Source organism: Anomaloglossus baeobatrachus, chromosome 1 (genome assembly GCF_048569485.1).
Source record: "Anomaloglossus baeobatrachus isolate aAnoBae1 chromosome 1, aAnoBae1.hap1, whole genome shotgun sequence".
In the NCBI taxonomy this organism is placed as follows: Eukaryota; Metazoa; Chordata; class Amphibia; order Anura; family Aromobatidae; genus Anomaloglossus; species Anomaloglossus baeobatrachus.
Genome location: NC_134353.1, coordinates 957,583,354 through 957,608,738, shown reverse-complemented (window position 1 = coordinate 957,608,738; position 25,385 = coordinate 957,583,354). Strand labels below are relative to the sequence as shown.

Genomic DNA, 25,385 nt, shown 5'->3' with positions numbered 1-25,385 from the left:
GTGTGTGGTTGGTGCAGCATGGACAGGGGCCTGGGACCCCAAGGCCTTTGGGTACAAGGCGGATCCCTCTTCTCCAACGCGGTCAGATGGTCGCACAGCGGCCCTGGATGGCGACTCTCACATGGTCTCAGAGGGCCAGAGCCTACATAACAGGGGGATCCTTCCTGATGGGAGACAGAGCTTGGGGCACGGGACCCCCGATAGTGATGTTCCCGGGAATGCTGGGCCATTAGTGCACTGCGTGGGCCCACAGGGGTACTGGTTAAACTTAATGAGTTGCACACACGCTTAACTGCCATTCCCACCAGGGAGCATATGGAGGCCTTTATTGCTGAGATAGAACTGGCATACCGCACAGAACTGTCCGCCATGAGGGGGAATGTGGAGAATGTCGATGCCTGGAGTCAGCTGCACGCGGTGAAAATCCAGTGCCTTGAAGACTCCTCACAAGCCCAGAGTGCCATATTGGAGCAACATTCCTGCCAATTACAGTACAAGGTTGAGGCCATGTGTGGCGCCCCTGGGCTTCAGGCGCCACAGGATATTACACCACTTTTATGGGGTAATATCTATCCCAGGTCAGGAGGGGGTTAACTTCCGGTGTCTTCACAAAACATACACACAAAACAATAAAGGTGCTTTCCACAGGGGGGTGAACTAGGGCAGACAGGATAGTTAGCCATCACGAAGCATGGGACTTTCCCAGTCACTAGGACAACCACTGGGGGCAGCACCACATGGGGTAAAAATAGGCGCAACAAATACACTAGAACAGAACCTTCCTGGGCACAGCTTGGGTAACACCTAGCGCTGACAACTGGAGTTTGTGTTTCTCTCTCTTCATGGGCCCGTGGCTTGGAGTAGGAGGCTCGGCCCGGGTTCCGGATAGCAACTGAGAGACACTTTACCTACAGACTTTCACGGGCACACAATGGTCAGAAACGCGTAAGACGCTTTCTTTTTAAAGAAAAATTTTTTTTTGGATGTCATTCTGATGATTGGTGTTTTAACAATTTTTCAATAAAATGAATTTTTAATTCACATCTATCTTACACCATGACGGTACAGAGGATCTGCATCCCCGACCCAGCGACGAGTAGGTGAAAAACACCTGCCCCGTGGGGTGCTACATACGGATGATACTGAAAATAGGAGCTGCAGAAAAAATATTAGGGTATGTGTCTTGCCAGAATCTGTTAAATCCAAAGACCTTCCTTGTACACTACAAACCGTCTTTAACGAGATCCTGGGCGAACCCTCTAGCAAGATGTTAGAATTAGATAGAGCTCTCAGGGCTCTGGTCCCTAAACCTGTGGAAAATGACCGCCCGAGAGATGTGATATGTAGAGTGCACCGCTATGTTCTGAAGGAGCCTATTATGCTAAAGATCCGCAGTGGGGCCTTAGCTTTATTTGAAGATGGACAAATCCAAATTGTGCCTGATCTGTCCTGTTTCACTTTGCAAAGGCGGAGGGCCCTGTAACCACTATGGGACATGCTATGCTCCTACAACATCCTGTACAATTGGGCTTCCCGTTCCGCCTTCAGGTTCGCTACACAGGATGCATGCAAATCCTTTGATCCCCCTCTGACATGCCTTCCTTCTCTGCGGCCCTGGACATCCCCTTGGTTGGCATTGAGGACTGGCCAGACTTTACGATGGGACTCAAGTGATCGGCAGCGCACTCTCCGCCGGGGTGGAGGGGGGCAAACAGTTTCTCACCTCCCTTGATGGGTCGTGGTCTACTCCACATGGCATTGCTGGACTGCCCCGTCACCAGATCCATTTGACGGAATCAAATTCATATCCTACTATTGCATGAGATGCACTTCGAGAATGGCTATCTCCCCTGCTTCACAAATAGGTACTATGCCAAGTGGATACACCGCTCCAATCCAGAATCAAAATCAAAAGGGGTATCAATAGGTAGCCACGAGGTTTTAGGCACGAAGGTCGACTAATAGGGGTGGTTTATTTTTTTGAAAATAAGTGTCAATTCCCTTTTCACCATTGATAATTGGTATTTGCCTAATAGAGACCCGGTGATAACTTGCTCCTGGTGGTGACCTGAACTTCACTGTTGACCCTAAGGCGGGCTTTGCACGTTGCGACATCGCAAGCCGATGCTGCGATGTCGCACACGATAGTCCCCACCCCCGTCGCAGGTACGATATCGTGTGATAGCTGGCGTAGCGAAAATTATCGCTACGGCAGCTTCACATGCACTCACCTGCCCTGCGACCGTCGCTCTGGCCGGCGACCTAAGGGGGCGGGTCGTGCGGCGTCATAGCGACGTCACACGGCAGGCGGCCAATAGCAGCGGAGGGGCGGAGATGAGCAGGATGTAAACATCCCGCCCACCTCCGACCTTCCGCATAGCCGCCGGCGGCAGGTAAGGAGATGTTCCTCGCTCCTGCGGCTTCATACACAGCGATGTGTGCTGCCGCAGGAACGAGGAACAACATCGTACCTGTCGCGGCACCGGCATTATGGAAATGTCGGTGAATGCAACGATGATACGATAACGACGCTTTTGAGCTCGTTCATCGTATCATCTAGCATTTACACAGTACGATGACGAAAGTAACGCCGGATGTGCGTCACTTTAGATTTGACCCCACCGACATCGCACGTGCGATGTCGCAACGTGCAAAGCCGCCCTAAGGGTTCATTCACATGCCCGTTCCGTTTGTCCTGCTCAGTTCCTGTTTTTTTGCGGACCTACTGAGACAGGACCATCTTTTCAATGTCTTTTGTGCAGCATTGGATGGCACATAGAAGTACTTCTGTGTGCATCCGATCCTACATTAAAACACATCGGATGCCGTTTGTCCATTCCGTTATTATGGAACATGTCCTCTTCTGCAGTGCGAGCAGCTGTGGGGATGATGAGTGTTACCATCAGGAGGTCAGTAAAGTTCATTACCTGCAGTATCTCTGACCGCCGTGTCATAGTTACATAGTTACATATACAGTTAGGTCCAGAAATATTTGGACAGTGACACAATTTTCGCGAGTTGGGCTCTGCATGCCACCACATTGGATTTGAAATGAAACCTCTACAACAGTATTTAAGTGCAGATTGTAACGTTTAATTTGAAGGTTTGAACAAAAATATCTGATAGAAATTTTACGAATTGTACACATTTCTTTACAAACACTCCACATTTTAGGAGGTCAAAAGTAATTGGATAAATAAACCAAACCCAAACAAAATATTTTTATTTTCAATATTTTGTTGCGAATCCTTTAGAGGCAATCACTGCCTTAAGTCTGGAACCCATGGACATCACCAAACGCTGGGTTTCCTCCTTCTTAATGCTTTGCCAGGCCTTTACAGCCGCAGCCTTCAGGTCTTGCTTGTTTGTGGGTCTTTCCGTCTTAAGTCTGGATTTGAGCAAGTGAAATGCATGCTCAATTGGGTTAAGATCTGGTGATTGACTTGGCCATTGCAGAATGTTCCACTTTTTTGCACTCATGAACTCCTGGGTAGCTTTGGCTGTATGCTTGGGGTCATTGTCCATCTGTACTATGAAGCGCCGTCCGATCAACTTTGCGGCATTTGGCTGAATCTGGGCTGAAAGTATATCCCGGTACACTTCAGAATTCATCCGGCTACTCTTGTCTGCTGTTATGTCATCAATAAACACAAGTGACCCAGTGCCATTGAAAGCCATGCATGCCCATGCCATCACGTTGCCTCCACCATGTTTTACAGAGGATGTGGTGTGCCTTGGATCATGTGCCGTTCCCTTCTCCAAACTTTTTTCTTCCCATCATTCTGGTACAGGTTGATCTTTGTCTCATCTGTCCATAGAATACTTTTCCAGAACTGAGCTGGCTTCATGAGGTGTTTTTCAGCAAATTTAACTCTGGCCTGTCTATTTTTGGAATTGATGAATGGTTTGCATCTAGATGTGAACCCTTTGTATTTACTTTCATGGAGTCTTCTCTTTACTGTTGACTTAGAGACAGATACACCTACTTCACTGAGAGTGTTCTGGACTTCAGTTGATGTTGTGAACGGGTTCTTCTTCACCAAAGAAAGTATGCGGCGATCATCCACCACTGTTGTCATCCGTGGACGCCCAGGCCTTTTTGAGTTCCCAAGCTCACCAGTCAATTCCTTTTTTCTCAGAATGTACCCGACTGTTGATTTTGCTACTCCAAGCATGTCTGCTATCTCTCTGATGGATTTTTTCTTTTTTTTCAGCCTCAGGATGTTCTGCTTCACCTTAATTGAGAGTTCCTTAGACCGCATGTTGTCTGGTCACAGCAATAGCTTCCAAATGCAAAACCACCCACCTGTAATCAACCCCAGACCTTTTAACTACTTCATTGATTACAGGTTAACGAGGGAGACGCCTTCAGAGTTAATTGCAGCCCTTAGAGTCCCTTGTCCAATTACTTTTGGTCCCTTGAAAAAGAGGAGGCTATGCATTACAGAGCTATGATTCCTAAACCCTTTCTCTGATTTGGATGTGAAAACTCTCATATTGCAGCTGGGAGTGTGCACTTTCAGCCCATATTATATATATAATTGTATTTCTGAACATGTTTTTGTAAACAGCTAAAATAACAAAACTTGTGTCACTGTCCAAATATTTCTGGACCTAACTGTAGTTACATAGTTGCTAAGGTTGAAAAAAGACCTAGGTCCATCTTGTTCAACCTTCCTCCACGAGTTCTACATTTGGTCACAAAGTCATTTATAACCAACAATGTTATGTGTACTGAGGAAATCATCCAGCCCTTTTTTGAAAGCTGTTATAGTGTCTGCCATTACTACCTCTTGTGGTAGGGCATTCCACAGTCTGACTGCTCTAACTGTAAAGAACCCTTTCCTATTTAGCTGTCGGAATCGCTTTTCTTCAACTCGCAGTGAGTGCCCCCTGGTCCTTAGTATTGTCTTTGGAAGAAATAAGTCATGTGCCAGTCCTTTATATTGACCACACATGTATTTATACATATAAATGAGATCTCCTCTGAGACGTCTTTTTTCTAAGCTAAACATATCTAACTTTTTCAACCTGTCATCATATGGGAGGCCCTCCATTCCTTGTAATAATCTAGTTGCCTGCCTTTGAACTGACTCTAACTTCTGAATGTCCTTTTTAAAATGTAGAGCCCAAAACTGAATCCCATATTCCAGATGTGGCCTTACAAGTGATTTATAGAGGGGTAACAATACGTTGGGATCACGGGATCTAATCTCTCTTTTTATGCACCCTAGAATCTTGTTTGCTTTTGCAGCTGCTGCTTGACATTGAGTGCTGCTGCTCAGCTTATTTGTAATGAGAATACCCAAGTCTTTCTCCTGTTCTGTAGTCCCGAGTTTACTTCCATTTAATGTATACGCAGTTATAGGATTACTCCGTCCTAGGTGCATTACTTTACATTTATCAACATTAAATCTCATTTGCCAAGTATCTGCCCATTCTGACATCTTATCCAGATCTTTTTGTAATATTATACTATCAAGGTCAGTTTTTAATATCCTACATAGTTTGGTGTCATCAGCAAAGACTGACACTTTACTATCAATCCCATCCACAAGGTCATTAATAAAGAGATTAAAAAGAATTGGTCCTAGCACAGATCCCTGCGGCACCCCACTGCTTACTATGGCCCATTTAGAGAATGTTCCATTTATGACTACTCTTTGTTTCCTATCTTTTAGCCAATTCCTTACCCAGTTGCATATAGTTTCCCCTAGTCCTTGCTTCTGGAGCTTTAGTATAAGGCTATTATGTGGTACAGTATCAAATGCCTTTGCAAAGTCCAAATAAATCACATCAGCTGCATTACCAATATCCAGGTTTGCACTTACCCCCTCATAGAACCCCAACAGGTTGGTTAGACACGATTTATCTTTCATGAATCCATGCTGTCTGTCAGTTATTATATTATTTTCTGCAACATATTTTTGCATGTCATCCCTTAAAATGCCCTCAAAAACTTTGCATACTACTGATGTCAGGCTTACTGGACGGTAGTTGCCTGGATCTACCCTCTTACCTTTCTTAAATATCGGTACCACATCAGCAATCCTCCAATCCTGAGGCACCAACCCTGTTACAAGCGAGTCTAAAAGGATAAGTTATTCGTGGATGAATGCCATCTGGCCCTGGGTATTTGTCAATGTTTAATTTACTCAGACGCAGGCGTACTTCTTCTTGTGTTAAATTAATTATATCGGGTGGTAAACTTTGATTTTTCACTTGTTGAATGATGCCTGGTACAGTCAGTTCCTTGGTGAACTCAGAAGTGAAATACCTATTTAATATCTCAGTCTTTTGTTTGTCCTCTATAACTAACTTGTTATTATATTTTAAGGGGTCAATACTATCCTTTGTTTTCCTTTTGGCATTAATGTATTTATAAAAGATTTTGGGATTTATTTTAATGTCATTGGCGATTTTTGTTTCAGTAGCTAGTTTTGCTTGTTTGATTTCTTTTTTGCATTGCCTATTGATATCTTTATACTCCTGAAATGCTATTTCTGTATTCTCAGCCTTCAAGATTTTAAACGCCCTTTGTTTTTGTTTTATTATACTTTGTACAGTCTTATTTATCCATAGTGGTTTCTTTTTATTCCGGGACATTTTATTACCAGAGGGTATAGGTTTTTTACAGGACTCTAGCAGTATATCCTTAAACTTTCCCCATTTATGTTCAGTATCCCCAGTTACCATGACTTTGTCCCAATCTACACATTTAAGCTCTTCCCTTAATTTATTGAAATCAGCTTTCCTAAAATTCCACGTTTTAGCATTTCCCCTTTGAAATGTTTTATTGAATATTACGTTGAAGCTTACCATATTATGATCGCTGGTGCCCAAGTGCTCCCGGACCTGTAGATCTGAAATTGTATCCGGTCTATTTGACAGGACCAAATCTAGCAAATTATCTCCCCTCGTCGGTTCATCTACCATCTGAGAGAGGAAATTGTCTTGAATGGTAGATAAGAATTTACAGCTTTTAGCACAACCAGAAGATTCTATGTCCCACTGTATGTCTGGATAGTTGAAATCCCCCATAATAAGAACCCGATTATTATTATTAGCTGCCTTTTCAATTTGTTCCAGCATTTCACCCTCTATTTGTTCAGGTATGTTAGGAGGCTTATAGCAAACTCCAATTAGCATTTTTCCATTATTCCCCTCCCCATGTACATTTACCCATACTGACTCTACATTGTTGCAGTTCCCCCCAATGTCATCATACAACACAGGTTTTAGGTTAGATTTGATAAATATACACACCCCACCACCTTTTTTTGTCTTTCCTGTCCCTCCTAAATGTACTATAACCCTGTATGTTTGTCACCCAGTCATGGCTTTCATCCAGCCAGGTTTCCGTAATGCCCACCACATCATAATCCATGGTTGACATAAGAGTCTCCAATTCATTCATTTTGTTTGCAAGACTTCTTGCATTTGCCAGTAGACATTTAATCCTATTAACACCTTTTTTACTCCTAGCCTCCCTACGTTCCTTGCATGTCCCATCCCCCCCTAATCCTTCATTGACCCCTACCGTCTCCCTGTCTCTATCTGTTCTATCTATCCCCTTATTTGCTCCACTACCCTCCCTCCCCCCAGATCCTAGTTTAAAAGCTCCTCCATCCGTCTCACCATTTTCTCCCCCAGCACAGCTGCACCTTCCCCATTGAGGTGCAGCCCGTCCCTACCGTAGAGCCTGTAGCCGACTGAGAAGTCAGCCCAGTTCTCCATGAACCCGAACCCTTCCTTCCTGCACCAATTTCTAAGCCTAGTATTTATCTCCCTAAGCTCCCGCTGTCTTTCTAGTGACGCTCGTGGCACCGGTAGTATTTCTGAAAACACCACCTTGGAGGTCCTGGACTTCAGCTTCTCGCCTAGTTCCCTGTAATCGTCTTTAAGGACCTTCCACCTGCCTCTAACTTTGTCATTAGTACCAATGTGCACCATGACCGCTGGGTTTTCCCCAGCCCCACCCAGCAATCTGTCTATCCGATCCGCAATATGCCGAACTCGAGCACCCGGCAGACAACACACTGTTCGGCATTCACGGTCTCGGCGACAGATGACCTTGTCTGTCCGCCTAATTATAGAGTCCCCTACCACTAACATCTGTCTGGGCTTTGCTGCACTCCTATTTCCTTCCTTCCTACAGCAGTTGTTTTCCTGGTTGCTAGGAGCAACGTCCTGCTGTAGTGACCCTAGTCCTGGCCCTTCATTCCTAATATCAGCCAAACAGGCATATTTACTAGGTTGTGCCAGGTCAGGACTAGGCTCCCTGACACTTTTTCCCCTACCTCTTCTTCTAACTGTTACCCAACTACCTACCTCTGGGTCCTGATCTTCTCCACCTCCACCCTCCTCCATATCACTGGCCCCAGCCAGAGAAAGCTCAGTGAGCTCTAAACTCCTCTCCAGGTTTGCAATGCCCCTGAGTGTTGCAAGCTGCTTATTTAGATCAGTTACCTTGGCTTCCAAACACGCAACATGCTTGCATCGAGTGTCCTTAAATCACCTCTTGCGGGCGGCCCAGACTGTGACTAGCGGTGATCTCACGGGCCGCTCGCGAGAGGTGATCTGAGAATGCGGCAGTCATTTAACTCAGTGACCAGCGCTGACATCAGGAGTGCAGCGGTTTCCATCACCGCATTTAATGCACCTAGCTAACCTCCTGAAGTCAGCGCTGGTCATGCCCTGCAGTGTACAATGTACAGGACCTTGTAACTTTTCCTCTAACCGTCCCAGCACCAAGGGACGGCTGTGCAGGAGACTCTGATAAGCAGGGGGAAGTTGTCGAAGATGGTGAAGGTGTAGATAGGTGACTGTACCAGTGTCCTCTGTGATTCCTCAGTGCCATATAAGTATTGGGTGTCCAAGCTGTATACGTGCCACAAACTCTCTTTGTATACCTTGGAGGTGCTATGCCGCACTGCCGCTAGGGTCTTGTCTGAGCCGATTTTTAGTGGCGTCGGGGTCATCATAGCAGATAGACACAGCCGCCTGTCACAGGAAAATGCAGACAGGCTGACTTATAGAGTTGAACAAGGGATTGATTTACCCACACTTTATCACACTACTGGATGACGCTTAAGTGACCAAAAATGTAAAGTATTGTAAGTTGTATTAACATACGTCCCTTCCAATCCAAACTAGGGTATATGGGTTCTTTCTCATCTATGTATACCCCATCCCCTGGGGTAATTTTTGTTTTACATAGTGCATTGGCTCTACCTCTCTAGGAGTGTCACTCCTTACGAATGGTAACCAATGACATTACCAATGACACAGGTTACATTCGTTCATGACTAGCCATGAAAGAGGAGATTGCTTTCCATTACTTATTTGTAAAGGTGATCACCATTTTGTTGATGCTCCGCTTTCCTGACCCAGGTTTCAGGCCTGACAGATAACACTGAATATTTTGGAAGGTATTTATAAGAAATCCGTCTCAATGCGATGGATCTTTGACGTTTGCAACTTTTCTGTGTTTCCAAAATCTAAGTATCTGACACGTGTAAGGGTGCCAGGGGCGTCAATCATGGGCGAGAGGCTGTGTTTTTACCCTGGTACCCTACAGACACAGAGGGGAGAGTTGAGATTTCACCAGGTTTTAACAGTACGTCCCCCCTCCAGCTTCTCCTCGTCAAGGTCACACTGTGTTGTTCCGGGTTATTAAAGGAAACCAAACATCAGGATTTTCGTCTATAAGGTAAAGCCATTCAGTACTAGCGCTATCAGGCACAGACTATACATACTATTCGTGGGCAGCTCGGATGTTTAGGCTTTGAAATCCAAGTTTGTGAAGTTTTAAAATTCATCATCTTTTTGACTGATAGTTGCACCTGTGCTGATAATATTCCCACCCCTGACCCACCGAATGTTCCTCCCTCTCTCTGGCTTTATGCAAATTTTTATATTTAGTTACATGACATCCGAGTTGGCGCCTGCGCATAGCGCTTATCTCTGGCGCTGTGTTTCTGAAGCCAGCATTACCTAAGATTGTGCCTGAGAGGGTTTCACATGCGCCCTCGCTTCTTCAGATCTCGTTGTGACTGCGGGAGCGTGTGCGGTCACAACAGGACTGGAGAACAGCTGATCTTACCGATTAGCTGCTGCAGACGTCTGCTATACGATCTTGTCTGGGAGGAGCAGGTGCGGGGGGGGGGGGGGGGTATTGGGCGGGAATCATGTGCATAACCGGCCGGATACTATCAGCAGACGTGCAACTGTCAGTCAAAAAGGTGATGAATTTTTAAACTTTACAACCTTGGATTTCAAAGCCTAAACATCAACGCTGCCCACTAATGGTGTGTACAGCCTGTGCCTGATAGCGCCAGTACTGCACTGGCTTTACCTTATAGACGAAAATCCTGATGTTTGGTTCCCTTTAAAGAATAAAGACGAGTCCACAACGTTTAAAAACTGCAGATATTTTACTTGTAACACGTTTTGAACACCGTTTCCTTTTGCTTGTGACAGGTTTCAAACAAAGTATTACCATCTGAGACCCGCAACACACATCCGTTTAATTTGTACGTGTGCGGAACGTATTTGCACGTACCGGAGACACGTACACACGGAGACCCATGTTAATCAATGGTAGATGGCACACACACGTAAAATCGTACGGAACGTGTGTCCGTGAGGTAAGTACATGTGTGCGCTTTTCTACACGGACAACATGTCTGTTTTTGGCCGGCAGCACGCAGGCACGGACCCGCTTTAGTCTATGGGTCCGTGCCTGCACGTACCGCACACGGGGTATGTCCGTGTTCAGCACGTTTCGTGCGTCTGCGTTTTTACACTAGCGATCTTATTTTTATTTATTTTTTTTAATTAAATTCAGTATACTTACCTTTTTTTCTGCTGTTCTCAGTCATACTTACATTGGCGCTTGGTTTTTTTCCTCCCCCGGCTCATACCGCTCCCAGATCTCCAGCGCGGCGAGGAACAGCTGTGCAGAGAATGCGCGGCAACAATTACTTTGAAAATGCCGGCCGCTCATTAATCAATCTCGTATTCCCTGCTTTCCCCACCCACAGACGCCTGTGATTGGTTGCAGTCAGACACGCCCCCCACGCTGAGTGACAACTGTCTCACTGCACCCAATCACAGCAGCCTGTGGGCGTGTCTATACTGTGCAGTAAAATAAATAAATAAATAATTTAAAAAAATGGCGTGTGGTCCCCCTCCATTTTAATACCAGCCAGATAAAGTCATACGGCTGAAGGCTGGTATTCTCAGGATGGGGAGCTCCACGTTATGGGGAGCCCCCCCAGCCTAACAATATCAGTCAGCAGCCGCCCAGAATTGCCGCATACATTATATGCGACAGTTCTGGGACTGTACCCGGCTCTTCCCGATTTGCCCTGGTGCGTTGGCAAATCGGGGTAATAAGGAGTTATTGGCAGCTCATAGCTGCCAATAAGTCCTAGATTAATCATGTCAGGCGTCTCACCGAGATTCCTTCCATGAATAATCTGTAAATTACAGTAAATAAACACACACACCCGAAAAAATCCTTTATTAGAAAAAAAAACACTAACAAATTACCTTGTTCAACAATTTTATAAGCCCGAAAAAGCCCTCCATGTCCGGCGTAATCCACGGACCTCCAGCGTCGCTTCCAGCTTCCGCTCCTGTCAGCTCCACGCAGCTAATGAAGGCAATAGCGCGATTAGCTGTATTCAGCGTTGGCCGCGAGTAACCTCAGTGACAGCTCAGCTGATCGCGCTATTGCTTTCATTAGCTGCGTGGAGCTGACAGGAGCGGAAGCTGGAAGCGACGCTGGAGGTCCGTGGATTACGCCGGACATGGAGGGCTTTTTCGGGCTTATTAAAGTGGTGAACAAGGCAATTTGTTTGTGTTTTTTATTTCTAATAAAGGATTTTTTCGGGTGTGTGTGTTTATTTACTGTAATTTACAGATTAATCATGGAAGGTATCTCGTGGCGACGCCTGACATGATTAATCTAGGACTTATTGGCAGCTATGGGCACCAGGGCAAATCGGGAAGAGCCGGGTACAGTCCCAGAACTGTCGCATATAATGTATGCGGCAAATCTGGGCGGCTGCTGACTGATATTGTTAGGCTGGGGGGCTCCCCATAACGTGGGGCTCCCCATCCTGAGAATACCAGCCTTCAGCCGTATGGCTTTATCTGGCTGGTATTAAAATGGGGGGGGGGACCACACGTGTTTTTTTTAATTATTTATTTATTTATTTATTTTACTGCACAGTATAGAAACGCCCACCGGCTGCTGTGATTGTTTGCAGTGAGGCAGCTGTCACTCAGCGTGGGGGGCGTGTCTGACTGCAACCAATCATAGGCGCCAGTGGGTGGGGAAAGCAGGGAATACGAGATTGATTAATGAGCGGCCAGCATTTTCAAAGTAATTGTTGCCGCGCATTCTCTGCACAGCTGTTCCTCGCAGCGCTGGTGATCGGGGAGCGGTAAGTATGAGAGAGGGCTGCTAACTTCAGTCACTCAGGGGATTAGCGGTCACTGGTGAATCCTTCACAGGTGACCGCTAATCAGTACGCGGCACACAGACAGACCCGCGGCATGACAATGAAGTCGGGTGAAGTTCACCCGAGTTCATTCTCATCTCGCAACTCTGTCTGCTGTCAGCCGACATGTATCAACGACATTGTGCAACACACAAACGGACATTCCACACGGACATTCCACGTACACATACACGGGCATTTTACACACAAACACGGACATTTTACACGTACACACGGCTCGCATACGCCATCACACGGATGCCATACGTACCGGAGAAACGCCCCAAAAAAACGGAACACGGACCCGAAAAACGGACCGTGTCACACGGACGGTTTTTTTTGCGGAAGTGTGTTTTAGGCCTTAGGCTGCTTTCACACTTCCATTTTTTTCCCATCAGTCACAATACATTGTGTGACTGAATGGACTGATGCGTTACAGATAGTGGTCAAACTGATGTGACGGATTCCTGTGAAATAACGGATCCATTGTAATTTTGTTCTTATAGCCGGGAAAGATTTGTGATTGTAATCCTATATGAACACATCCCAGAGAGAGAGAGGGAGAATTTTCATGACCAGAAGTTCATTTACACTCGATCTGGGCATGCCCAGAATAAAAAACACAGATCCGTTGACTGATTCCGTCATTTGACGGATTTCGCCGATCATAGGCTTCCGTTATAACACACGACGGACGATGACACATCCGTCGGCATCCGTTATTTTGCCGCCGAGAAAAAAACTTTACATTCTGTGTTGCTTACGCCCGACAGTCAGTCAATAAACGACTGATCCGTCCTGTGGCGGATTCAACACAATGCCATAAGTCACAATCTGTTGTTAATACAAGTCTATGAAGAAAAAATGGATTCCTGCTTAATATTTTGCAGTATACCGTAATTCCTCAAGGCAACGGATTGCAACTGAAGGAAAAAAACGTAAGTGTGAAAGCAGCCTTAGTACAAACCGGCTCTTTTGTTTTCGGCTGTAGACAAGTTCACACCAGCTACATTGTGGGTGAAGGTGGTTGGTGCATCCCTGTCCTCAAAGTATTTAACACTTGTAGCAATGTGTGTATCTATGATTAGAGGTACGTGCACGGGTATGTTACTTCTTTGAGATTACTTCTAGAGTCTTTTCCCCAGTGTCAGTTGCCACTGTCTGCACTGTTTGCACACTTCTCTCTGGTGCCTCAATGGCGCTTAAGCTCCAATCCGGTGCTGGTCACCTTTGCTTCCTCCTGTCACTTAGTTCTGCCTTGGCTTACTCTACGCACTATTCTTACGTCTCCAAACCCATGAAATGCTCCACACTATATCCCCTTCACTGTGGACCGGCTTCTCTGGTTAACTCTTTCAGCCCTGTCAGTGTACCTGAAGCCTAAGCTTACCTTTCCAACTAGGGAACCCAGGAATGGTAAGTCAACATCTAATGATGGCTGATAGCACTGCGCTCATAGACACACACAGACGGGGAGCTTAAAGGGAAGGTGTCGTGATTTTTATTTTTGTATTAATAATAGTGGTTATGAAATCAAAAATTTTTAATACAAAATTAAACTCACTGTTTATTTAGTTTTTATTTAATTCTAATTTTACTGAAGCACTGGGGGCTGCCATCATGGATTTGGTGTTTGTAACAACAGTTACCTCCTTTATGGCAGCTTCCAGGGCATTGACTCTGATAGTCGGACACCGACTCTATACTTAATTCAGTGACAGCTCCCTGCTGTGACCTGTAGACGCGCCCCCTGGACTGTCCAGATCAGAGCAGAGGGAGGAGAACGGCACCATCTTTGTGCAGCTCACAGCGTATGCTGTGTGCTTCACTTTCCCCCTGTCACCCGTTCGGCTTGTGTGAGTACCGGCACCCCTCCCCCCGCTGCTACATTCCGCGCGTGCATGCAGAGCATTGTGTGAGTACCGGCACCCCTCCCCCCGCCGCCGCCGCTGCTGCTACCCTCCGGGGGTGCATGCAGAGCATTGCGAGAGTATTGGCACCCCTCCCCCTGCTGCCGCTGCTGCTACTGTCTCCAATGACACCCTGTGTGATGCTGTCTGCTGAGCCGCGTATCTAATCTTCTCCTGTGTGATGCTGTCTGCTGAGTCATGTATCTAATGCTCTCTTGTGTGACACTGTCTGCTGAGCTTTGTATCTAATCCTCTCCTGTGTGATACTGTCTGTTGAGCTGTGTATCTAATCCTATCCTGTGCGATACTGTCTGCTGAGCTGTGTATCTAATCCTATCCTGTGTGACACTGTCTGCTGAGCTGTGTATCTAATCCTATCCTGTGTGATACTGTCTGCTGTCCTTGGTGACACTTTAGATATTTGCGGTCACCTGCAAAATGGCTCCGCACTGTGATCCTAAATTTCATTCTTTCTTATTCTTTTGGAAATCCACAGATTGGGAGGGGGAGATGTGACTTCACACACAGGAGAGCAGATTCTGCCCACTTTACTGCAGTTGTAAAGTGAGATATTTCTACAGTAGGCTTTCTATAGGATTTCAGCAGCTGCTCCCCCTAGTGTTTAACAGTGGAAAATATCAAACTTTTTAATTTTTTTTTTAATATTTTGCTCAATTACAAACAAACAATAATATTTAAACAAAACATTAAGACCGGGGCCACACGGGGCACTAGTGCGATCCTCGCATGACACTCGGATCACGCTGGCAGCACAGCAGAGTCGAGTGTCATGCTAGTATCCCTGTGACTGAGGTCCGACTGTGCGATTGGACCTCAGATGCGGGGGGCGAGCCGGTGCTGAGGAGAGGAGGGAGGGATTTATCTCCCTCTCTCCTCCGTAGTCGGCTATTGCGATTCTCGCTCTGCACGCGTGGTACACCGGTGTACCGCGAGTGCAATGCGATTTTTCTCTTGCCCATAGACTTGAATGGGTGCGAGAGAAAGAGTCTCGAATTACAATCGCAGCATGCTGCGATTGTTTTCTCGGTCCGATTAGTTCTGAGAAAAAAATCGCTCATGTGCGCTGACACAGGTTAATATTGGTCCGAGTGGAATGCGATGTTTTATCGCACTGTATTGTGTATGTATTGTGTTTTGTCATGCTTGGTATTAATTCAGTCCCTCATCTATATTAGTGTTTTGGATCCCAGTAACATCAGAGTGCTGATTAGTGGGGGAGAGGCTGTTTGGTCTCAGGGTTTTTCATATCAGACGTGCTGGTATTTTTTTTAGGGCTTTTACGGCTACATACAGTACTCCTTCCTATCCTTTCCTATAAAGATAGTTTGGCCTCACCTTTGCTAATCTGTTTTCTGGCTATGTATTGTTTTTTCTTATATAACTGTAGTTTTTACATGTGGGGGGCTATCTATATCTTTGGGGCTTGCTCCGAGGCAGCTTAGTTTTTCTTATATATTTCTATCTCTAAGGATATTTAGTTCTCCGGCTGTGTCGAGACAACTAGGTCATTGTAGACTCGTCCCACGGCTACTTCTAGTTGTGTGTCAGGATTAGGTGTGCAGTCCATGAAGGTTCCAGCCACTCTAGTTACTTTTTGGGATTCCGCATTTTTTTTTTATCCTCTTCGGTCCCTGAATCATAACACCCATCCCTGAACATTTTTCTCCACGGATTCCTGATTATGTTCCCCAATCAGGAATCCAGTTCGAGACTGCCAACCTCAGGGAAATAGACTTTTTCAAAGTCTTTTTCTCTGAGTCAATTGTCAGTCTTATGGTGGAGCAAACTAACCTGTATGCCCAGCAATTTTTGGCCGAAAACCCTAATTCATTATATTCTATTTGGAGTCCTGTTGACTCGGTAGAAATGATGAAATATTGGGGACTGGTCCTTCACATGGACATTGTGAAGAAACCAGAAATTCGCTAATACTGGAGTACTGATATTTTATATGAAACTCCAATATTTGGCATAGTCATGACCCACAAACTGTTTGAGGCCATTCATAAGTTTCTCCATTTTAGGGACAATGCTCCTTCCCTTCCGAGCCCCGGCCGTGCGCCCAAACAATTGATTTCCCCCATATATGAGGTATCTGTATACTCAGGAGAAATTGCACGATAAATTTCATAGTGCAATTTTTTCTGATACCCTTGTGAAAAAAAAACTACTTGGAAGAAGTAACAATTTTTTGGTAACTTTTTGTTTTATTTTCACGGCTCAACGTTCTAAACTTCTGTGAAGCCCCCAGGGGTTCAAAGTGCTCACTAAACATTTACATAAATTACATGAGGGGTCTAGTTTCCAAAATGGGGTCACTTGTGGGGGAGCTCCATTGGTTAGGCACATCAAGGGGTCTCCAAACGCAACATGGCTTCCACTAACGATTCCAGGCAATTTTGAGTTAAAGTCAAATGGCGCTCCTTCCCTTCCGAGCCCGGCCGAGCACCCAAACAATTGATTTCCCTCACATATGAGGTATCTGTGTACTCAGGAGAAATTGCACAAAAAATGTTGCATTTTTCCTGATACCCTTGTGAAAATGCTAAATTTTATGGCTAAAGTAACGTTTTTGTGTAAAAAAGAAAAATTTAAATTTTTTTCTTCCACATTGCTTTGCATCCTGTGAAGCACCTAAAGGGTTAATAAACTTCTTGGATATGGTTTTGAGCAGTGTGAGGGGTGCAGTTTTTAGAATGGGGTCACTTTTGGGTATTTTCTGTCACCTAGGCCTCTCAAAGTCACTCCAAATATGATGTGATCCCTAAAAACAATTTTTGTAAATTTTGTTGCAAAAATTAGAAATTGCTGATGAACTTTGACCCCTTGTAACTTCCTAATGAAAAAAAAATGTATTTCGAAAATTGCGCTGGTGTAAAGTAGGCATATGGGAAATGGTATTTAGTAACTATGTTGTGTGACATATCTCTCAGATTCATGGGCATAAAATTTCAAATTTTGAAAATTGCAAAATGTTCGCCAAATTTCCGAAATTTTCAAAAATAAATGCAAAAAAAATCGGTCTAAAAATTTACCACTTTCATGAAGTACAGTATGTTACGAAAAAGCATTCTCAGAATTGCCGGGATCAGTTGAAGCAATTCAGAGTTATAACCTCATAAAGGGATACTGGTCAGAATTGCGCAAAATGGCAAGGTCAGTAAAGTCAAAATAGGCTGGGTGGTGAAGGTGTTAACAGTTGTTCTAGAGATGTGTCTGCTGCTAGAACTCTGTGTGGCATTGACCTGGTCTCTAATCTGAGCTGCTGTTTACTTGCGATTTCTGAGGCTGGTGACTCTGATAAACTTATCCTCCGCAGCAGAGGTGACTCTTTGTCTTCTTTTCCTGGGGCGGTCCTCATGTGAGCCAGTTTCTTTTTAGTGTTTTATGGTTTTTGCCACTGGACTTGGGAACACTTTCAAAGTTTTCCCAATTTTTCGACTGACTGACCTTCATTTCTTAAAGTAATGATGGCCACTCATTTTTCTTTACCTAGCTGCTTTTTTCTTGCCATAATACAAATTCTAAGTCTATTTATTAGGACTATCAGCTGTGTATCCACCAGACTTCTGCACAACACAACTGATGGTCCCAGCCACATTTGTAAGGCAAGACATCCCACTTATTAAACCTGACAGTGCACACCTGTGAAGTGAAAACCATTTCCGATTACTACCTCTTGAAGCTAATCAAGAGAATGCCAAGAGTGTGCAAAGCAGGAATCAAAGCAAAAGGTGGCTACTCAGAAGAACCTAGAATATAAAACATATTTTCAGCTGTTTCACACTTTTTTGCTAAGCATTTCATTCCACACGTGTTAATTCATAGTTTTGATGCCTTCAATGTGAATCTACAATTTTCAGTCATGAATATAAAGAAAACTCTTTAAATGAGAAGGTATGTCCAAACTTTTGGTCTGTTCTGTATGTAAAAAGAGTTTCTTGGTAATTTTAAGTGCCTGCTCAAAATTCTGCTAACACAGTTATAGGTATTGTTACTTATTAGTGCCTAGTCTAAAAAGTTGCTAGGGAAGTATCTAAAAAGTGGTTCTTGGCAACTTCACTTGTCTACACAAAATTCCGCAGTGAAATACATTTACAGGTATTGTTAGTGCTGGCTGCTGACAATTTGCTATTGAACAATCTAAAAGGGTCTTCTTGGCACTTTTCTGTGTATGCTCCAAATTACGCAATGAACTGCATTTGTAGGTTGTGGTACTTTTTAGTGCCTTCACATTATTGCCAACTCAGGCAGGAAATAAATAATCTTTTGTGCCAGGTGTCTGACAGGTGTGAGTGTTGGGTTGTGAAATATCTGCTTGAAAGGGGAAAGGTACATCAACCAGGAGTGGTAAAGTACAACGAGGTTGTCGTGGAAGGGAAAATAGGTGGGGTGTTGTAGGTGTACGTGTGGGAAGTTCCATTAGTCAAAGGTCTAGTGAGCAAACGCCGGCTCATCCTATCCCAAGAGCAATGAGAACAACTGTTACTAGGCAGCCTACTCCACTAGATTTCTTTGACAGCCACACATTGCTTCAACTTTGAAATGAGGCTGATAGGGAACAGGTGCTGGAATGGATGGCAAGCGCTGCATTAAGTGGCACCTCAATATCACACACAGTTCATTCTTCCAAGGTGCCACTCCAATTACAATTGTTCGCGCTCACGTCACAAATCACCAACCGGCAAAGTGACTGGGGAAAACCACACATGCAAGAGTCTCAAGAGCTGTTCACACATTTTATCCCATGGGCATCACAGGTCCGCTCCAAAGATTCCCAGACTGAAGAGGAGGAAAGTATATGCACTAATTCCCAAAATCTTTGTGAGTTGGATCCTGGCCTGGACAATTTAGGGTCCCAGCAGAATCCCAACCCTCATCAACTGATGTTAACTCCTGGGGGTAGAGGTGATGATGATGAAACTCAGATACCTGAGGCGCACGCTTACTGTCCTGTGATGTCAAGTCAGGAAGAGAAGGAGTGGGACAAGCTAGAGCCTGATGATGTTGTAGATCCCACTTGGTGTGAACCCAGAGGCATGCAACTGAGTAGCTCAACAGATAAGGAGGAGGAGGAAGCCGAGAAGGTTACTTTGGCAATTCCCAAATATAGTCTTCATTCATATGTGTATGCAAGGGCAGCAATGCTGCCAAACTAGGGTGGAAATGAGTCACTCCAAGTTTGAGGATGTTGTTACAGTCTTCATGAAAAAGATACCCTTTCTTTCCACCTCACACGCAAAGAGATTTTTGTCTGTAGGGACAGTCTTCTAGGAGCAAGAGGCCTACACCTGTCTGTCATGCATCTCTTGATTTTTAACATTTAAATGCCAAGCCACATCTTGTGTCTTGCATGGACCATACCTTCCTGCTGTGCAAAGACACTATGGTGAAATGGGGGGGAGCAATTGATGTCACTTTACTGCTGTCTGTTTTGAAATGTTTTTAAACATTATTTTTGTTGACTTTTAAAATGTAAATGCCAGCTAACATCCTGTGCGTAAGCCAATGCAGTCAGGCAGTGCTTCAATTAGTATGCATCAGAGAATGCAGCGACACAGCTGCAGAGTTGTGCAACACTATCCAGGCCGAGTATGATAAACTGCTGTCTTCACTGAACCTGGAGCCAGGGAAGGTCATGTGCAATTACGGTGCAAACCACCTAGTGGCTACATTACGCCTGGTCGACATCATATATGTCCTGCATGGATTAACCTGGTTGTAAAAATATTTCTATGGCACTATAAATGTCCTGGATCTGCTGTTGTAGAAGGCATGGCCACTGTCCGTTCACATTTTAAAATTGAAATCACGGGCCACAGACTGTGTATTGCAAGGACCGTACCTCCCAGCTCTTTTTAAGGCCCTATGGCGAGAGGGAAATTGATGCTGCTGTTTGCCTGAAAGCATTTTGAATGACAAGATTACAATATGGGTCTCCATGTTTTCTTTTGGGTAGTGCCAGTCTTCTGGGAGCAAGAGGCCTGCACCTGCCACGCAAACATGCTTTTAAATGCCAAGTCTCCACGATAGGTCTCAAAGTTGTCTCTTGTCTGTATAGTGATGGGAGCACTAGCCTTACATCTGTCTCTCATCCACTTCTATATTTCTTCTGTCAATAGTGTAGGAAGCTAATGGCTATGCCAAAACAGTGGTACTGCACTGTAAAACGTATTTCTGCTGTTTTGGAACGATTTCGCCCCCCCTACCCAAAGGTGTTTTCTCTGCTTTATGTTTGGCCTCCCTTTGAATTCAGTGGGGTTCAGAAAGGCTTGATAAAGGTTCAGAGTTTTGTTCGACTAACGCACTGTATGTTTGGTTAGGCTCAGCGAAACGACCCCTGAAAGGTTCACTCATCTCTTATACGTGCTGTTGTTGGGCAGGGAGTAAGTCATGAAGGCCAGCCGCTGCCATATGGTTGCGGCAAGCCTCAGTGTCCAGTAGCCTAAAAGGCCACATTTCCAGGGCAAGCAGTCTGTAAATATGCCCGTTTAGTGTTTGGTCCCACATGCAAAGCTTCTTCTTTAATTGGGAACATGAAGCATTTGAGGAGGCACCAAAGCGGGATGGTTATGCTGATTTTGGCTTCATCATCACCATCTTCGTTGTTTCCTCAATTTTTTGTAAAAAGTCACAGATTTCAGATATCCATGTTCATGAGTCAGTTTTTATGCATGGGGGCTGACCGGAATACCTCATGTTGGAGCTGGTATTATAAAGTGCGATGGAATATATTTGGCGTTATATAAATAAAAATTAAGCTGTATCTGGTATTCAACTAATGCCTTCTGTTGGTCAGAAAGTCTTGGCAAGTACATGTGCAATGTGGAGTTCCAGCATGGTCACGTCACACAGCTGTCGCTAAGCTGCCACTTGCAACCGCTGCTGAAGCCCTGCCAGACAAGTGGTAGCTGGAGTGGATTGGTGGAAATGGGCGCACACACAGCGTACCTTCACAAGTAGCTCTGGCAAATTGGGCTCGTTTTTCATAAACTGCTGAACCACGAAGTTGAGCACGTGGTCCAGGCATGGTGCATGGTACATGTGCAAGCTTCCTAAGCTTCAGAGCCACCGCCAGGTTACAGGCACGTTATCACACACGAGCATGGCTGGTTGTTGGTTCGGAGGGCAAGAAACACAGATCTGTTGCGTCTATTAGACCTCTCAACTCTGCTGCAGTGTGCGATCTATCACCTAAAGACAGTCATTTAAACAGAGCCTGTTGCTGCTTCACCGAGGCAGTATTTCCAGCCTGGGACTGAAGGGGAGGGTAAATCAGACCAGGATGAAAGGAACTAGAGGAAGGACCCTCTAAAATTTCTGGTAGAGAGCCACCTGTGGGCTTTCCCGAATGTATGAAAGAGGGCCTTTCAAAATGTATGAGTGAGTGCCCTCCAACCATTATGGTTAAGGATCGCATGTTGAATCTGTAGATATGGTGGGAAAAGGAGCAGCTGGAGAACACCCCCCCCCCCCAAAAAAAAAAAAGATCCACAGATGCCATCTTGTGCGCAGTGTGTCTGGAGTTTGTGTAGTGAAAGCTTGTGTTGTTGGTCATTGAAGGGGCAAATTTCACAAAATCTGTTTTTTATTATTTTCACAGAAGGTTGTGGAATTATACAGAATACATATGAAGAGCAAGTAATTGTCCCAGATCTACCCTCAGTCCTTCACAGGCAGGATCCGTCATCTGCTACTTCTAAACAATGTCTTGATTCACCGCAGAATGTTCAGCAAAATAAAAGCCACAGAAGGGGTGTTAAACAACAAAGAGCTCAGACAGGGGAGAAGCCGTATTCATGTAATCAATGTAGAAAGTGTTTTACCCAAAAGTCAGCTTTAATTTCACACAAAATAATTCACAAAGGAAAACCTTTTTCATGCCCAGAATGGGGAAAATGTTTTAGTTTGAAATCACAGCTTGAAGTCCTTCTAAAAAGTCACATTGAAGAGAAGTCATTTTCTTGTTCAGAATGTGGAAAATGTTTTAGCTGCAAATCACAGCTGAATCGGCATATGACAACTCATACTGGGGAGAAGCTATTTTCATGTTCAGAATGTGGGAAATCTTTTATTCTGAAATCATCTCTTGATTGCCATATGAAATCTCACACTGGAGAAAAGCCATTTTTATGTTCAGAATGTGGGAAATGTTTTATTCGGAAATCACATCTTAATGTGCATCTAAAATCTCACACAGGGGAGAAGCTATTTTCATGTTCAGAATGTGGGAAATGTTTTATTCGGAAATCACATCTTGATAGGCATATAAACACTCACACAGGGGAGAAGCCATTTTCTTGTTCAGAATGTGGGAAATGTTTTATTCAGAAATCGAAGCTGAATCGTCATATAAAAACTCATACAGGGGAGAAGCCATTTTCTTGTTCAGATTGTGGGAAATGTTTTATTCGGAAATCACAGCTGGATCGGCATATTAATACTCACACAGGGGAGAAGCCATGTTCATGTTCAGAATGTGGGAAATGTTTTATTTGGAAAAAACATCTTGATCAGCATAGAAAATCTCACACAGGGGAGAAGCTATTTTCTTGTTCAGAATGTGGGAAATCTTATCGTTGGAAATCACAGCTTGATGACCATATAAACACTCACACCGGGGAGAAGCCATTTTTATGTTCAGATTGTGGTAAATGTTTTATTCGGAAATCACAGCTTAATGTGCATCTAAAATCTCACACAGGGGAGAAGCCATTTTTGTGTTCAGAATGTGGGAAATGTTTTATTCAGAAAGCACAGCTTAATGTGCATCTAAAATCTCACACAGGGGAGAAGCCATTTTCATGTTCAGAATGTGGGAAATGTTTTTTTCGGAAATCACAGCTTGATCAGCATATACAATCTCACACAGGGAAGAAGCTATTTTCTTGTTCAGAATGTGGGAAATGTTATCGTTGGAAATCACAGCTTTATGACCATATAAAAACTCACACCGGGAAGAAGCCATTTTTATGTTCAGATTGTGGTAAATGTTTTATTCGGAAATCAGAGCTTAATGTGCATCTAAAATCTCACACCGGGGAGAAGCCATTTTCATGTTCAGAATGTGGGAAATGCTTTGCTCACAGGTTCACTTTTGTTAGACACATGAAAATTCACACAAGGTAAAAGACATGTTTGTTTAAAATGTGGGAAATGTTATAGCAGTAAATCAACTCTTGCTTTGTGGAGGTGGCCTAAGCTATAAATTGTTTGTTCAAACGTAATAAGAATATCTGTGTATGTAAATAATCAAAATATAGATGTAGTTGCATAATTATTTGTGTGTCTATATAGCAATTGCACAGACCTATAATATGATTCTAAGCTGTATAGTCATGAAGGGGTTACCAAGGATGAGTGAACAGATGTACAGACAATGAAAGTCTTCATAATGATGAGCAAAAGTCTTATCAGTAGTTTTACACAGAAAGATTGTATAACGAATAGAAATGTATTTTACAGCACACTGGGAAAGATTGGGGAGTGAAATACTCTCTAAACTTCCTGTTCTAGTCCCAAGGTCAATAATGCATTCTGTATAATTGAATCTATCCAATCCATGAGTTTAGTTGGTGACGCTGGCTCAAAGAGAACATGTCTTGTGTTATCATTGTATGATTCATTAACATCAGGTCTGATATATAGCTAATACGGCACCAGCCTCTGAATATCCTAAACGAAGATACCATTAGCTATCTTCAACTAAATTTCTCCCTTGACAGCCTTAGATCAGTAGATGGCATGCTTCCAAATTATGAAAATGCATTTGTCCCATCGGCCGTGATCTGCCTGGTACACATGCACAGTTCTCTTGTGGTCTCCTCCATCCGTGCGCTGCATTCCTATGCACTGGGCCTCTGTGATCTTGTGATTTCCACGTGACCCCAAGCCCCATGTGGTGCAGTGGTTGGGCGGGCCTGCTTCCAGGGACACTCATGCTTCAATCTCTGGCTGGTCATGCACTGATTGGACACTGGACCTTTTTATACTAACGTTCATGCACATGATGTCACTCCCTGACGAAGGCTCATGCTCAAATGGCCGTCAGGTTGGCGCTCTTCTCTATCAATACAGGCAACACTTTTTTGCAGTGCAGGATTACGCGGTCTGGTTTGCTCTCTGTATCAACCTTGGTAAGCGGATCTCTGTTTACTATCTTAGGCTGCTTTCACACTACGTTTTTTTAACATCCGTCATTAACGTTTTTTTAACGCAAAAACGGATCCAATGCAAATGCGTTTTCATTTCAATGCATTTGCAATGGACTCGCGTCAACATGCGTTCACCTGCGTTTGCGTGCGTTATAGTAAGGATCCAGCGACTTGCAGTTTTTTAACTTATTTCAAAAACGCTACTTGTAGCGTTTTTGAGCTGCGTCCAAATACTGCAAATTGCTGGATCCTGACTAAACAGCACACAAACGCATGTGAACGCTGGCATGCTGATAGACAGGATCCTGCTTGCTCTACTGAGCATGCCCAGAAACCAGCCTCGGGTGATCAGTCTCTCTCTCCACCTCCCTCCCTCTCTCCCTTCCTCCCTCTCTCTCCACTCTCCCCCGCCTGAGAGCGGAGGACGCTCGTAACCAAGGTAAACATCGGGTAACCGCGGTCTTAGTTACCCGATGTTTACGTTGGTAACGTGTGCAGGGAGCCGGCTCCTAGCAGCTGCAGACGCTCGTAACCAATGTAAATATCGCGTATCCAAGCAAGTATACCCGATGCTTACCTTGGTTACGAGCCTCCACAGCTGTTAGATGCCGGCTCCAAGTCTGTCACGTTCAATTCCCCTCACTCCCGATCACATGACTCCAATGCCCGCCCATAAACTTAAAGTGACACGATCCTGCAAAATAACACATGCATTTGCATGCGTTTTTTTGCTGTAAAAGCAGGATCCGCTTTTGCAGCAAAAAAACGTTCATGACGCATGTTAAAAA

At 44.4% G+C, this 25,385-nt stretch overlaps 2 protein-coding genes across 3 annotated transcripts in view; both read left to right on the top strand.

The window, feature by feature from the left end:
- The window catches only part of LOC142257625 (uncharacterized), a 481,515-nt gene that overhangs the window by 49,859 nt on the left and 406,271 nt on the right, over positions 1–25,385 (top strand). The gene's annotated exons all lie outside the window — the stretch shown is intronic.
- LOC142303604 (uncharacterized) lies at positions 316–24,641 on the top strand. The gene is made up of 3 exons (XM_075345121.1): positions 316–457; positions 13,403–13,450; positions 22,047–24,641. Exons 1-3 carry the CDS (start codon positions 316–318, stop codon positions 23,570–23,572), a joined length of 1,716 nt encoding a protein of 571 aa, XP_075201236.1. The 3' UTR covers positions 23,573–24,641.